This window comes from Carassius auratus, chromosome 22 (genome assembly GCF_003368295.1).
Source record: "Carassius auratus strain Wakin chromosome 22, ASM336829v1, whole genome shotgun sequence".
Lineage (NCBI taxonomy): Eukaryota > Metazoa > Chordata > Actinopteri > Cypriniformes > Cyprinidae > Carassius > Carassius auratus.
This window is the reverse complement of record NC_039264.1, coordinates 16,805,012-16,819,673: the sequence shown is the minus strand read 5'-3', so window position 1 is coordinate 16,819,673 and position 14,662 is coordinate 16,805,012. Positions and strand designations below refer to the sequence as shown.

The 14,662-nt window shown below is 40.1% G+C and overlaps 1 protein-coding gene across 1 annotated transcript; it reads right to left on the bottom strand.

The window, feature by feature from the left end:
- Nucleotides 1-644: 644 nt before the first annotated feature.
- On the bottom strand, nt 645-13,588 carry LOC113039838 (gastrula zinc finger protein XlCGF8.2DB-like). Its single transcript, XM_026197950.1, has 3 exons — nt 13,514-13,588; nt 12,827-12,977; nt 645-1,917 (listed from the first exon to the last, which is right to left on the bottom strand). Exons 2-3 carry the CDS (start codon nt 12,909-12,911, stop codon nt 1,043-1,045), a joined length of 960 nt encoding a protein of 319 aa, XP_026053735.1. The 5' UTR covers nt 12,912-12,977; nt 13,514-13,588; the 3' UTR covers nt 645-1,042.
- Nucleotides 13,589-14,662: the final 1,074 nt, after the last annotated feature.

The following is a 14,662-nucleotide window of genomic DNA, read 5'->3' as shown; positions in this document are numbered from 1 at the left end:
GTTAATGTCTTGAATCTAGAACCGTATTACTTTTGTAGAGCTTACAATAAGGTAAATACACTTGAGATGAGTAAACTGTGGCTTATTATGGCAAAAGAGCACTGCCTAATACGAGTCAGGAATGCTAACTTCAAGACATTTTGTCTCAAAATGCCAGTTTCTAATCTTATTTCAAGTAGGTGGTAGACTTAAATCTAGAACAGTATAACAATTATAGAACTAAAAATTAGTTTAAATACACTTGAAACAAACAGGATGACAACAAAAACGATGCCAATTTTAAGGGGGAAAATACTATTTTTGAGCATCACAAGCTAATGTCTTATTTCAAGAAATCTTACCAAGATAATTTTCACTTGTTCCATTGGCAGATTTTTTTGCTTATTACAAGCAAAAAAAATGTTGTCCAATTTTGGACCAAAATGTATTTTCGATGCTTCGAAAAGTTCTAACTGACTCTCTGATGTCACAAGGACTACTTTGATGATGTTTTTCTTATCTTTCTGGACATGGAGAGTAGACCGTACACACAGCTTCAATGGAGGGACTGAGGGCTCTCGGACTAAATCTAAAATATCTTAAACTGTGTTCCAAAGATAAACAGAGGTCTTACGGGTTTGGAATAACATGAGGGTAAATTATTAATTACATAATTTTGCTATCTGGGTAAACTAACCCTTTAAGTGAGGTATGAAGAATGGACCCATGATAATCAAAAACAAATATGCGTTTTATTTTGGTAGACTATCCAAGACATAAGCTGTAAAGGTAAAACCTTATTCTGAGAAGCTCATTTAAAAGCTTCATAGAAAAGCACAGAAATAGCATGTTTTTGCTTCCACTCAAAAATGGTAATTCTCAGTGATATAATAAATGATATATGGGGTATTCTGAGCTGAAATCACAGACACATTTTGGGGATGCCTGTTATATTACATCTAGTAAAAAAAAAGGGCATAATAGGTTCCCTTTAATTACCAGTAAATTTGCCATCACAGAAAATGGAAGATAATGGCCAGAATGCATCATTTTCTACAGTATATTACTTTTTTAATAGAAAACAGTGTGCTACTGATGGGATTGCAACTGACATTTCAGGTCCATCTGGTTTGTGAACAATGTGAACTCTTTTGTGCATTGTAAGATTTACTTTACATCTGAAGCTCTTTCCACACTGATCGCATACGAATGGGTTTTCTCCAGTGTGGTCTCTCAAATGGGTGTCCAATGTTGCTTTATCTCTGAAGCCCTTTCCACACTTACCACATTTGAACATGTTTTCTCCAGTGTGGTCTCTCAAATGTTTGTTTAATCTTGCTTTATATCTGAAGCTCTTTCCACACTGACAACATACAAATGGGTTTTCTACAGTGTGGACTCTCAAATGGGTTTTCAATGTTGCTTTATGTCTAAAACTCTTTCCACACTGTGGACATATGTAGGGCTTCTCTCCACAGTGATATATGATGTGTTTTTTAAGAAAGTTTATTTGATTGAAACCTTTTCCACATTGAGAGCAGGTGAAAGCTCTCTCTGCATTGTGAACACTCATGTGGTCTTCAAGGTGACCCCTATTAGAGAAACTTTTTCCACATTCTTGGCAGGAGAACTGCTTCTCTCCGATGTGAATCATCATGTGCCGGTTAAGGCTTCCTTTGGCAGTGAAACTCCTTCCACACTGTTTGCATGTAAAAGGCTTCTCTCCTTTGTGAATACTCATATGGACATCAAGGTATGCATGGCTTGAGAAAAACTTTCCACACTGAATGCAGGAGCGACTTCCATTTTGTGTGGATGTCTTTTCAGTCAGTGAGCAACCAGAAGTTTTTTCTCCAGTTGTGAAATCAAAATTTTCATACAGATTTTGTTCTTCCTTTTTATTAAATTCTTGACACTCCTCTTTCAGCGGCATCAGGTCTAGGGTTAAAACAGAAACATTTAAGTTAGTAATAACAAAAACAACAGACATCAAAACAAGGTTGGGACACACCAAGCTATTGGTCAACGTCAGGCTGTTAGTGAGCATCTGTGTAAAACCTTCACCTAGTGATGTGTCGTTCTTGAACGATTCGTTCATTTTGAACGAATCTTTAATGTGACTCGGGAAGAACGAGTCGTCTCGGGGAGTGATTCGTTCAGTCGCGCATGCGCATTATTCTATGGGTTCTGTTCTAGTAGTAGTAATTCACCTGTCAGTCAATGCAGTCTTGAGCCGGAAAGAGAATTGATTAGTTCATAGTTCGAGTCTATCGGGTTTTTGACTCGTTCCTCAATCACGTGACAGCCCAATACGTTAAACCCAATGCAGCATGAGCCGGAAAGAGAATTGATTAGTTCATCTCATGAGTCTTCGGGTCGAGTCGTTCCTTAATCACGTGACAGACCCATACGCTAAAACCATAGACACTGACAGTAAAAGAATGCAGATAATTGAATACTTCATCTTTCGGTTCTTCGGGTTTTTCGTTCTTTTGTACTGCGTGACAACATTGGCTAGAGTAATTAGTTCATTTACAACTTTCCTTACAAAATGGGTGCGTAGTACTTATTTATTATTAGTATTATTTACGCTTACAGTAACGTGATGCATTTCTGGTTTCAAATTGTTGTTTTTAATTTCTGTCATGGTGGTACTCTTCCATAACACTGAATGTGGAAATAAAGAGTTGGTTATGCTTAAAATGTTGATCTTTTTTCTGTCTGTTTGTTTGTTTTTGTTTAGTTGTGCAGTTATTAAATCAGATTGTCTGTGTAAACCATACTTTTGTAACATATGACATTTTATAAACATTAAAAACACTGTACATACTTTTGAATAGTTGTTTATTGTTTATTACAGAAAAGCTTTGTAACAAAGAGGACAACTATTCCAAAATAAAGTAAAATAATAAAAATGTAAATAATTAAAAATGAAATTAAAATTAAAAGATAATAAAGCCACAGGGTCTAATAACCTTAACAAATGAACTTTAAAAGTACAATATAAAAAAAAGAAAAACTAAATATTGCACAACAAGCTATTCCCAAAATAATTTTAAACCATTTGAATAAAAAATAAATGAAAATTAAGAGATACTAAAGCTATGGAGCCTTATAACAATAACAAATTACCTTTTAAAATCACAACAACAAAAATATTGCACAACAAGCTAGTCTTTTTCTAAATAAATAAAAATAAATAAGCTTTAAAATAAATAACACACTGTGGCTATATTTTTAGGACTTGCTTTAAGGCATGTTTACATTATAAAAAAAAAAACAAGCTCCCTGACCTTGGATGGGCTGAGTCTGTGAGTTCTTCTATCTGAGATAATCTGCCCAGTTGTAGAAAAAAAAAAATTCAGATGGCACGGATGTGGCCACAATGCAAAGTCTTGTCTTTGTGACTTCAGAAAGGCTTGTGTATACTGGTGAACATCTCCTCCACCAGGCCAGAGGGTCTGATGTGCGGGGTAAGAGTGGCTCTGCAAGGTTGGCCATCATAGCATCTGAGGTCTTAGAAGAGGTAGCAGAAGTCCTCAAGCTTGCTACCCTCTCGTCAAAGTCTTCCCAAAACATGGCCCCTGCACTGGCAGTGAACCAGGATCTGAAACTCCTCACTCTGAGCTGGGTTAAAACTGTTAAAGCTGAAGTTATCATAACCTTAATGTCTTTAACATTTGTCTTTAACATTAATAATTCAATTCAAAATGTTATTTGCTTTTAATGTATGTCATTATGTCCTTTTTTGAGCCATCTTCTTATACATATATTACACCAATATGTCAAGTCTGCCTAGGAAAAGCAATTATTATACCAGCAAACTCAAAATTGGAGTAAAAATGAACAAACTAGTCTATAAATACTTTTTTATTGTAAGCTTGGATTATTATATTATTATATAGCCTAGTGTTTATTTACCGATAGACAGTCAAGAAGACAAATTAATCAAAATTTTATTTATAACAGGGTTTTATTTATTTATAAAATAATAACAAACCACAGATCCTCAACAAACAGTAACAAAAACACGGTGACAGAAATGTCAGAAATAGCGCATGGGGCTGTCACGTGATTAAGGAACGAGTCAAACTCGACCCGAAAGACTCATGAGATGAACTAATCAATTCTCCTTCCGGCTCAAGACTGCGTTAGTTTTGCGTATGGGGCTGTCACGTGATTAAGGAACGAGTCAAACTCGACCCGAGACCCGAAAGACTCACGAGATGAACTAATCAATTCTCTTTCCGGCTCGAGACCGCATTGGTTTCGCGTATGGGGCTGTCACGTGATTAAGGAATGAGTCAAACTCGACCCGAAAGACTCATGAGATGAACTAATCAATTCTCTTTCCGGCTCGAGACCGCATTGGTTTCGCGTATGGGGCTGTCACGTGATTAAGGAACGAGTCAAACTCGACCCGAAAGACTCATGAGATTAACTAATCAATTCTCTTTCCGGCTCAAGACTGCGTTAGTTTTGCGTATGGGGCTGTCACGTGAATTAAGGAACGAGTCAAACTCGACCCGAGACCCGAAAGACTCATGAGATGAACTAATCAATTCTCTTTCCGGCTCGAGACCGCATTGGTTTCGCGTATGGGGCTGTCACGTGATTAAGGAACGAGTCAAACTCGACCCGAAAGACTCATGAGATGAACTAATCAATTCTCTTTCCGGCTCAAGACCGCGTTAGTTTTGCGTATGGGGCTGTCACGTGATTAAGGAACGAGTCAAACTCGACCCGAAAGACTCATGAGAAGAACTAATCAATTCTCTTTCCGGCTCAAGACCGCGTTAGTTTTGCGTATGGGGCTGTCACGTGATTAAGGAATGACTTAAACCCGAAGACTTCTTGTCAGATAAGAGGTGAGATGAGCTAATCACAGACTGAAGACCCAGGTAAAGAATGAGTATTTTTTTCTTTATCTCATAGCATTTTATTTTTGTATTGTTTGTAGTGTGATCAACGTTTGCGTAAGTACTAGATGTGTTGGGGAGGTAGCACTGAATATTTTAATAACATTTTGCTAAAATGAACGAAATGAACGAAATGACTCGAAAAAAGATTCGTTCATTTTGCTGAATGAGACTCAAAAGTCCGAGTCGGTAAAATGATCCGAACTTCCCATCACTACTTCATTCATATTTGGAACATAAATTAAGATATTTCGATGGAATCTGGAGCTGTCTAACTGTCAATGCAACTGAAATGTTCCAAAAAGTCCAGAAACGTAGCAAGGAAAATGTGACAACAGTGGTTCAATCACAATAATTCGAAGTTACAAGGATCTCTTATATGTAAGAATATTAAACAACACAAGGGTAATGACATAATTTTTTAACCCTTAAAGTTATCAACATAACTGATATTCAAAATTGTTAGCAAAAGCTGCTTTGCATATCAGTTTCTCCTTTTGAATGATGAATAAGAACTTTTAAAAGCTCCTGAGAGCTACATCTCATAAAGGCACAGGAAGCATGTGTTTGTTTGCAGTTGGCTGTATTCTGAGTGCTGTGTTCAAGTACAGCTTTTTATTTCAGTTGCTGCCGACACAAGGCAACAACACTGTCTGCTTCCGTTGCTGCTAATTCATTGAAGTTGGCTTGGTGTGTCCTGGCCTTAAGTTAAGTTTGGTTGTCAACATTTTTTGGCCCAGCCACCATTTACCCAAACCATGGTTTGTCGTGGTGGATCTTAGGGAATCTTACTTTCTCATTTAGACTGTAGAAGACCACAGGACGTTCCTCATGTTAACTTTTGGGAGCATAGTGTACCAGTTTTGAGAACTTCCATTCTGCCTGGCAGTAGCACCTTATATGTTCACAAAGCACATTGATGCAATTATGGCTGTATTTACACATGGCATGGTTGACCCTTGGGTATTAAATTAAAAGTACTTATATAGTTCACACTGAGCTGGACCATGAAGCAAGTAATGTAGCTACAGTTGAGGCCAAAATTATTAGCCGCCCAGGAATTTTGTAACATTTTCCTAAAGATCTTTCCAATGTTTGCAGCATTGATAAAACTGAATATACTCAAACACTCACCAGTGCCATTTAGTAGTTATTGGTACATTTTGGAATATAAAATACATTTTTAGGCTTACTTTATTTCAAATATAGTGAAAATGGGGTGGTCAAAAATATTAGCCCCCATGTGAATTTTTGCTTTCGAAACGCACCTAAATTAATCTATCAGTTTTCAAACCACACCTGCGCAGTCAATTGGCTTCCTAACATCACCTTAGCATTCAATCATCATAAAAGGACTCCAAGGAACAGGTCACTCGAACACATTATTGAGAGAGTCTACTATAACTCACCATGTCAAAGACAAAGGAAATAAGTCTTGAGCTCAGAAAGAAGATAGTCTAGGTTCATGATGAGGGGGAAGGCTATACTGCCATTTCCAAGCATTTCACAGTGTCTAGAGCCGCTGTACGTTGCATCATCACCAAATACAAGGAAACAAATTCTGTAAGAAAAACATGGGCGTGGTCATAAGCACAAGATTTTAAGAAGTCTGGAGAGGAAAATAGTCAGACATGTCTGCAAGATGACCCAGACATCTGCCAAGATGACTGTTGTTGACCTGGCCTATTCTGGAGTTGATGCTTCAAGGAACACAGTTGTGAGGGGTCTGAATCGTGGTGGGCTTCAGGGCCATCATCCCAGAAGAACCCCTTTACTCAAACAGTGGCACACCACAGCCAGACTGATGTTTTCCAATGCACATTTGAAAGGTAAAGATCAGTTTTGGGAGTCTGTGCTTTGGTCTGATCAGACTAAACTGGAACTGTCTGGGCACATGGATGTTGCTTATGTTTCCGAAGAAAGGGTGAGGCCTTCAACCCTAAGAACACAGTTCCCACAGTTAAATATTGTGGTGGGAGCATCACGCTGTGGGGCTGTTTTGCAGCCTCAGGTCCAGGGAGCCTTGTTCGGGTCCATGGCCTCATGAAAAAAGAAAATTATTTTGACATTTTGAGGAATAATATGTAGAAATCTGCTCATAGTCTAGCCTTAGGTCGTCACTGGGACTTCCAACAAGACAATGACCCAAAGAATACATGGAAATTGGTCGAACAGTTCCTAAAAGATATCAAAACCAGGGTTCTGGAGTAGCCCGCACAGACCTCAATCCCACTGAGCATCTATGGCGAATCATCAAAGTGAATGTCCATGCTTGGAAACCAATGGAAGAATTGGCTAATATCCTTTAGATATTTTTCCCAATATCTTTTTCCAACCTAGTAAATAACTACTTCAAGAGGTTGTTGTCAGTTGTGGCTCAGAAAGGGTACACTATTGACTATTAATGACCAGGGGGCATTTTGGACGTTTCATTTTTGCCCTTTCTTGTTTCAACTCACTATTTCAATTAAATATCCTAATTTAACTTAGTGGACATTTTGTCTTTGTTATTTTGGAAACACACTATTGACCCTTTCACACTGCACGTCGGACCCGCAATATTCCCGTAACATTGCCTGGTCGCCTTCTGTGTGAAAGCAACAACTTCCCGGAATTGATTACCGAATCGAACCAGGGTCGGGGACATAGTAACATTGCGGTAATCGATCCGGAACGAGCGCTGTGTGAACAAAAGCCAGATCTAATTCCGTATCGAAGTGATGACGCGCGTTATCGCGCAACTCTTTTACCGGCTGTTTTGAAGGAAGATAAACATTTGCGACGAAAACATATGTGCAAACTGTAGTGAAGCAGAGATCAGTTAGTTCCTCACTTTCCGCGCTGACTCAGCGATCGTTTGCTTGCTTCAGTTAAAGTATAACGTGCCAAGCGTTGTTGACTCGTACATTACACGTCACGCGCTGATGTCACGTGTCGTTACGGGATCTTCAAGGGTTGTGTGTGAAAGCACGCACATATACCGGGTCATCACTGGCAGTGTGAAAGTGCCAAATCTAGCGACCAGGGAACAATTACAGGAACACTTTACCCCTGTATTTGCCGGAATGGCAGTGTGAAAGGGGCTTATAAAACACTTGATGTTAATGGTCATTTCCATGGAGAAATCAAGAGTTTTGTCTAATTTCATAAGGGGGGCTGATAATTTTGGCCTCAACTGTATATGTGAATGTAAGCCATCTGTCAAGTTGTATAGCTGAAAGTGCACCATAAATAAAGTTATTGGGCATATTTCATGAAAGGCCGAGCAGAAATAATTTTTCGGTCATTTGTTTTTTAGCTGAGATTTGAAAAACTGCTTTGATTAAAACACAGCGCTTGTCATTGTCACTTTTTACCCGGCCATCCAATCAATGGAAGAGGGGCAATGCAATTTCTACACTGATCAGATCCTAATTGGACCACAACTGAACAACAAGAGAGAAATTAATATTACTGGCTACTGTTTTTAATTGAAATGTTCACAAGTTATACGTTTTCTGGTATTTGCCACAGAATGAGTGATTACACTAGACATTTCAGTAAGTTGTACTGTAGGATCTGTTATAAAATAGCTTATGTATATGGTAAATGTATATATTAAGTTCACGTACCCATTGAGCACGCTTCCATTTGTAAGATCAAATCATAAAAAGACAAAATGATTATCTTACTTGATATCCTAACTTATTGTTTTGTTACTATATACCTCCTTTAATTTTAAGTCAATCTGATCATTGCACATATATGGGTCTCCAAGTGTGCACACTGTTTGGCAGCCATTTTGAAAAATTTTACATTTTTAGATGTTTAAAACTTTATTTTGGGTGGGTTTCACTACTTATTGTAAAACTAGGAGATTAATGCTTAGACTTTTGCATATTATAACCTGGAACTTGGATGTGGGAAATACTTACATTAGATCCAAAAGATTGTGTGCTACGCTAATATATGTTACGGAATACCAGGACAGGAGGCTGTAAGTAACAGAAACAGTTTATTGAGGCACAGCGAGAAGTGCTGGGTGAAGTGATGGTGCTGAGGCAGTGAAGAATGGATCCATTGAGGAGGGGTTTTGACGCTGAAGGAAGAAGGTGTACCACACACACGCACGATGAAGACTGGGAGCTTCTGGAGATCGCTGGAGAGAGGTAAGTAGAGATAGAGTTAGTCCTTAGAATTAGCATACAGGTAAGACCTTGTCGCGAATGAGACCGGATGCTGACTGAGTGCGTGTATGTGGTATTTGTAGTGCTGAGGTGATTGCAGGTGGATGAGGATCAGGTGGGAGTGATTATTAATTCAGGTGAGGGAGTGCGCTGTGATTGGTAGGAGGTGGAGCCTGGCGTGTCTGTAACAGTACCCCCCTCCCCATGGCCCGCTTCTGATGGCCGAGGATCCCGACGACGTAGTGGACGTTCTCTTCCTCTAGGAGCCAGCCAGGGTTGATTGGAGTGGTAGGTGTTTAGTAGGTTTGGATCCAGGATGTCGTTGCGTGGGACCCATGAGCGTTCCTCTCGATCCACATCCTTCCCAGTCCACTAGGTACTCAAGTTGTCCACCACGCCGCCGGGAGTCTAGGAAGTCTGGAATTTCGTAGGCAGCACCATCTTCAAGGAGGAGTGGAGGGGGTCTTCATCTGCGCCAGGTTCAGTGGAGGGAGAAACAGAGGGATGGTAAGGCTTGAGGAGTGACACATGGAAAGTGGGGTGAATCCGGTACTGAGGTGGTAGTTTGAGTTTGAAAGTGGCCGGATTGATCTGCTCTAAGATGGTGAATGGGCCAATGAATCTGGGACTCAGCTTGTGGCAGGGTAGGCGCAGGTGGATGTCCCGGGTGGACAGCCAGACCTTCTGACCAGGTTGGTATTCCTGGGCCTCAGATCGGCGAAGGTTGGCTGTCATCCGCCTACGTAAGGCCCATTGCAGTTGGTGGTGAGCTGCGTCCCAGACCCCCTCGCTCACTGGAGGACAGACTGATGGCCACACCTAGGAGTGAGTGAAATGCTTTCCATACCCGGGAGATGAACTGGGGACCTCTATCGGAGACGATATCTTCTGGAATGTCGAAGTATCTGAAGACATGGTTGAACATTATCTCGGCCGTTTTCATGGCAGTGGGCAGACCTTTTCAGAGGGAGAAGACGACATGATTTAGAAAATCGGTCAACAATGACTAGGATGCAGGTATTATTGTCGGAAAGAGGAAGTTCAGTGATAAAGTCCACCCCTAGGTGTGACCATGGGCAATTAGGGATGGGCAGAGGGTGGAGCTTGCCTGATGGTAGATGGCGTGGACTCTTGGAGATGGCGCAGTCTGTACATCAGTTCACGTACCTTCTGACGTCAGAAGCCATGTTGGGCCACCAGAAGCGTTCTCTTAGCAATGAGAGGGTTTCATTGACCCCTGTGTGACCAGTGCCAAGAGATGTGTGAGCGGAGTGAATGAGTGGAGTGCGCCTTGTCCTGGGGGTGTATTGGTGTCCCGGTGGGCAACCTGGGTGGGATGATGGTAGCGGGATTGGAGGAAGGAAGGGCCTCTGCAAACCAGGTAATGGGGCTGACGATGATTTTCTCAGGAAGTGTAGTTTCAGGCTCTTCTAGGTTTTCTTCGGGGCCGTGACACCGAGACAGGACGTCAGCTTTCACGTTCTTGGCCCCTGGGCAATATGAGATGGAAAAGTGGAAGCGGGTGAAGAATAGCGCCTAGCAGGCCTGTCTCGGATTCAGCCTTTTGGCGATCCGCAAATATTCAAGGTTCTTGTGGTCTGTGAGGACTAGAAAAGGGTGTTTGGCTCCCTCCAGCCAATGACTCCATTCCTCCACGGTTAACTTAATGGCCAGCAGCTCACGGTTGCCGATGTCGTAATTCACCTCCGCCAGGTTGAGCTTCCGAGAGAAGGCGGCACATGGGTGGAGGCGACTGGGATTTCCTTGTCTCTGTGACAGGACCGCTCCCACTCCAGTGGTAGAGGCATCGACTTCTATGACGAAGGGTCGATTGGGGTCAGGATGTACCAGTAGTGGAGCGGTCGTAAAGGCCCTCTTGAGGGAGTTGAAAGCATCTGTGGCAGATGGAGTCCATGACAGAGATTGGCACAGTCCAACGGAAGCAGATCGATGGCACAGTCCCACGGCCGATGTGGAGGCAGCTTGGAGGCCCGTTTGGGGCAGAATACGTCACTGAAGGGGGTGTAACAGGTTGGAATGGAGATGGATTGGTTGTCCACCGGGCTCTCAATGGAGGTGGTACATAAAGGAAGAGATGCTGGGGATAGTTTGGCTGGGATAGGATAACCAGTGATGCAGCCCTGGAAACAGGAGTCGCCCCACTTCAGGACTTCACCAGTCTTCCACAAGATGACTTGAATATGCTGCTCCAACCACGGGCACCCTAGGATGACGTCAACGGTGGATTCCTCCTGAACCAGCAGGTGGATCACCTCTTGATGGAGTAATCAGGTTTGGAGGGTGATGGGGCCCACACTATGACGAACACATCTTTGACTCAAATAACTCCAAATCGCTGTTTTTCAATGGAAAGCTTCTTAACTTAAAGAATGTATTTGCTAGATTTGTATAAGCAGTACACTTCAAAACATGAAGAATGAAAATGCAGTATATACCAGATTTGTCATAAACACATCCACAGCTGTAAATCTTGGTTTAGTTAGGAAGGTAAGGGTCCACTGAACAACATCTCATGGAGCACGTTTAGTCCAATGAAGCAATATGGATGATTATTCCTTTGTTTACATTTCAGTTCTTCAGGGACAGAATTGTTTGTGTCGGTTAAGGAATAACTCAAGCTCAGAGAATGCATCTTGGTAGTAAAAAAAATGGCATGGTTTTGTAAAGTACGGTGTCACAAACAGAATGAGATGGTCCACCAAAAAAAAAAAAAAGTTAAATATAGGTGGAAGATTGTTTATCTTAAATTCTGGCGCTCTCTCGTGACGGCTCGTGGCGCACTCTGACGCACCTGTGGAGGCAGAACTTAGCGATCGCCTTTTTCTTTATTTTATTTTTCAAAAAAAAAAAAAAATGTATATATGTGTGGCCGTGTATTATGTTGAATGTGAATGTATCTGTATGATTACCATCTGTTTATGCGCAAATCAGCTCGCTATTACGGTGTAATCATGGCTATCGATGTGAACTCCATCTATTTTAATAGACTGTGATTTAGTGACTTTATGGCGCATTTGTATTATTACCATCTCTATAACTGGCCATTAGCACGTATTTTCATTGTAATTCATTGTAAATGCTGCATTTTTAGCAATACCAGGATGTTATGTAATTGCCATACAAAGTTAAATCTTTTTTATTTTTCTTATTCACATTTTTATAACTGTATTTTTTTTAGTGCTCAAATAAATCACTTATGATTTCTAAATATCTGTCTAGTGTTTTATAATTGACTAAAATAGTTGAAGCCTTCAATACAGTTGGTAAATATTTTTTTCTTATATTGGGGGGGGGGGGGGGGGGGGGGCTAGACATAGCTCAGAAAATTGATTGCAGGAATCTCATTTTTCATTGTATCTCCTACACATTTGAAGTAGAAACTCATGAGACATGTGACTTTCAACCCATTACTTTTCTAGATTGCTCCAGGACTGATTTCATGTATTTTTATATCAAATTTAAAAAAAAACTCAGTGTGGTAAAAAAAAAAAATTTCAAGGCACTTCAGTGTCTATAATTTCTCATAGTTTTAAGCATTATTAACTGTGGTAAACTCTAGATAAAACGTACAGCCCAAAGGATCTTCTTTCCATAGACACCAAATTTGTGTGTGTTAAAGTAAGGAACTGTTACAATTTTAAGTTAAGTAGTGCACTTTCAGCTGTGAATCCCAAAATGGGGGGGTTGCTGGCTAACAGGTCAAGGATCAAAAGGTGTTCAACTTTGAGAATGAAATCAAACCTGTTTGTTCCTCAGTATCTTCTTGTTTCAGACTCAATGTTTCTTCAATCTTCACTTCTTCAGTCTCCTCTTTAATAAAGGCCATCTTTATAACCGTGTGTCATGAATCTCAGCTGTTTCACCAGTGTTTGTTTCTCTGTGTGCGGACAATCTGTTTAAGATGAGAATAATTAACAGAAAGAATAATAAACCCAAACTAACTCTCAACTGAACAGTTTCAGTCAGTCACTTGTAAAAGAGAGAGAGTTATTCACCTTAAGCCAAGAAACAGCAACACTAACGTTAATACAAACACTAACGTCTTAATACAAGAATTAAGAAATTACAGACACTTCATAATTGTCTTTTATATTTGGCAGTCTATTTAATAATTTGTGTTAAATTTAATAATTGGTTCGTAGAAGTTGTCATTACACCACATTTGTGTTTGTTGTTATCGTTGAATTTAACACTTTTTATTGACATCGCGAATAACTGAATCATTTCAATAAAGTCACTCGAATAGTTTCTCCATCATTTGTTGTCAGCGTCTGAACTGGTGTTTATTATAAACCGAGTCTTTTACTCATTCATCTGAGCTTTACTGACACGATAGAGCAGAGCTGCATTCATTAATAGTAACTTTACATTGTCTGTAAATCTATAACAGCTTATATGTCATTATTTTAAACGTTTAAAATCACAAACCTTCGCTGATCTGAAATACAGAAGCAGGAGCGCGGCGCAGACTTATGACGTCACAACATCAAGCCAAAATAAAAGTCCCGTTCAATTTAACAGATAATGAAACGTATGTATTCAGAGTTTTGTTCTTTTTGAAATATATGTTTAAACAAATCATGAGTAATTGTGTGAGATTAAAGGCTAAATATTAACGTTCAGGTACAAAAAGTTAGGAACCTTTTCCTTTTATTCTCTTTCAAAAACGACATTTTTGTTTGATGTATTTTCCAGTGTCACAGAAAAACAATTTAATTTATATTAGGCTTGTCAATAAAACAAAAACTTCATAAGGGACATATTATAAAAAAATTAAATAATCGACTGGTTACGTGCATTATTGTGCAAAATTAACCTCCCCAACATTATGAAAACACTTGGGTTTATGAGAACATCTCAGTGTCCTCATAAACCAAAGGCCATTTATGTGATTTTCATGCATTAAATAAACACTGTATGAGGTTTTCAAAGAATTTATGAATTGACTTCATAAAAGAAAGGCAAGTGGTCTGGCCCGACACGGTGCATGCATTTTATTTGCACATGCGTTTCATCCATCACAAGTATTATTACTGGATCAAATCTTTATCATATGTGAGGACACACCACTGCCCTAGCACCTCTGGGTCTTCCCAATGGATTCGTGTTTGCCTCTGTGACACAGCATCTGGCACCTTCTTAACAAAGCTGAAATGATTTGTGATCCAACACTCGCATTGTAAGTGCTTCTGGGTCGAGCACAGACAGCTGACATCACGAGACAGTATCTCTCCTGGAGCAAGAGTTACCACCTTGCTCCCCGGGCGCCGCAGCATAAATGGCTGCCCACTGCTCCGGGTGTGTGTTCACAGTGTGTGTGTTCACTGCTCTGTGTGTGTGCATTTCGGATGGGTTAAATGCAGAGCACAAATTCTGAGTATGGGTCACCATACTTGGCTAAATGTCACTTCACTTTCACTTTCACTGATGTATCTGCATGGTTGCTGGGACCGCTGGGAGGTTTCATGGCATCCTCTCAAGTGCCTGCTCAACAGTTTCACCATTGTCAAAGAACAAATAATAAATAAACATAAATAAACAATTATTATTATTATTATTATTATTATTAAATCCACA

Coding starts and splice junctions, on each gene's coding strand:
- LOC113039838 (XM_026197950.1), bottom strand. CDS start 12,911: ATGGCCTTTATTAAAGAGGAGACTGAAGAAGTGAAGATTGAAGAAACA. Junction 1,918..12,826: donor AGATACTGAGGAACAAACAG/GTTTGATTTCAT, acceptor TTTTAACCCTAG/ACCTGATGCCGCTGAAAGAG.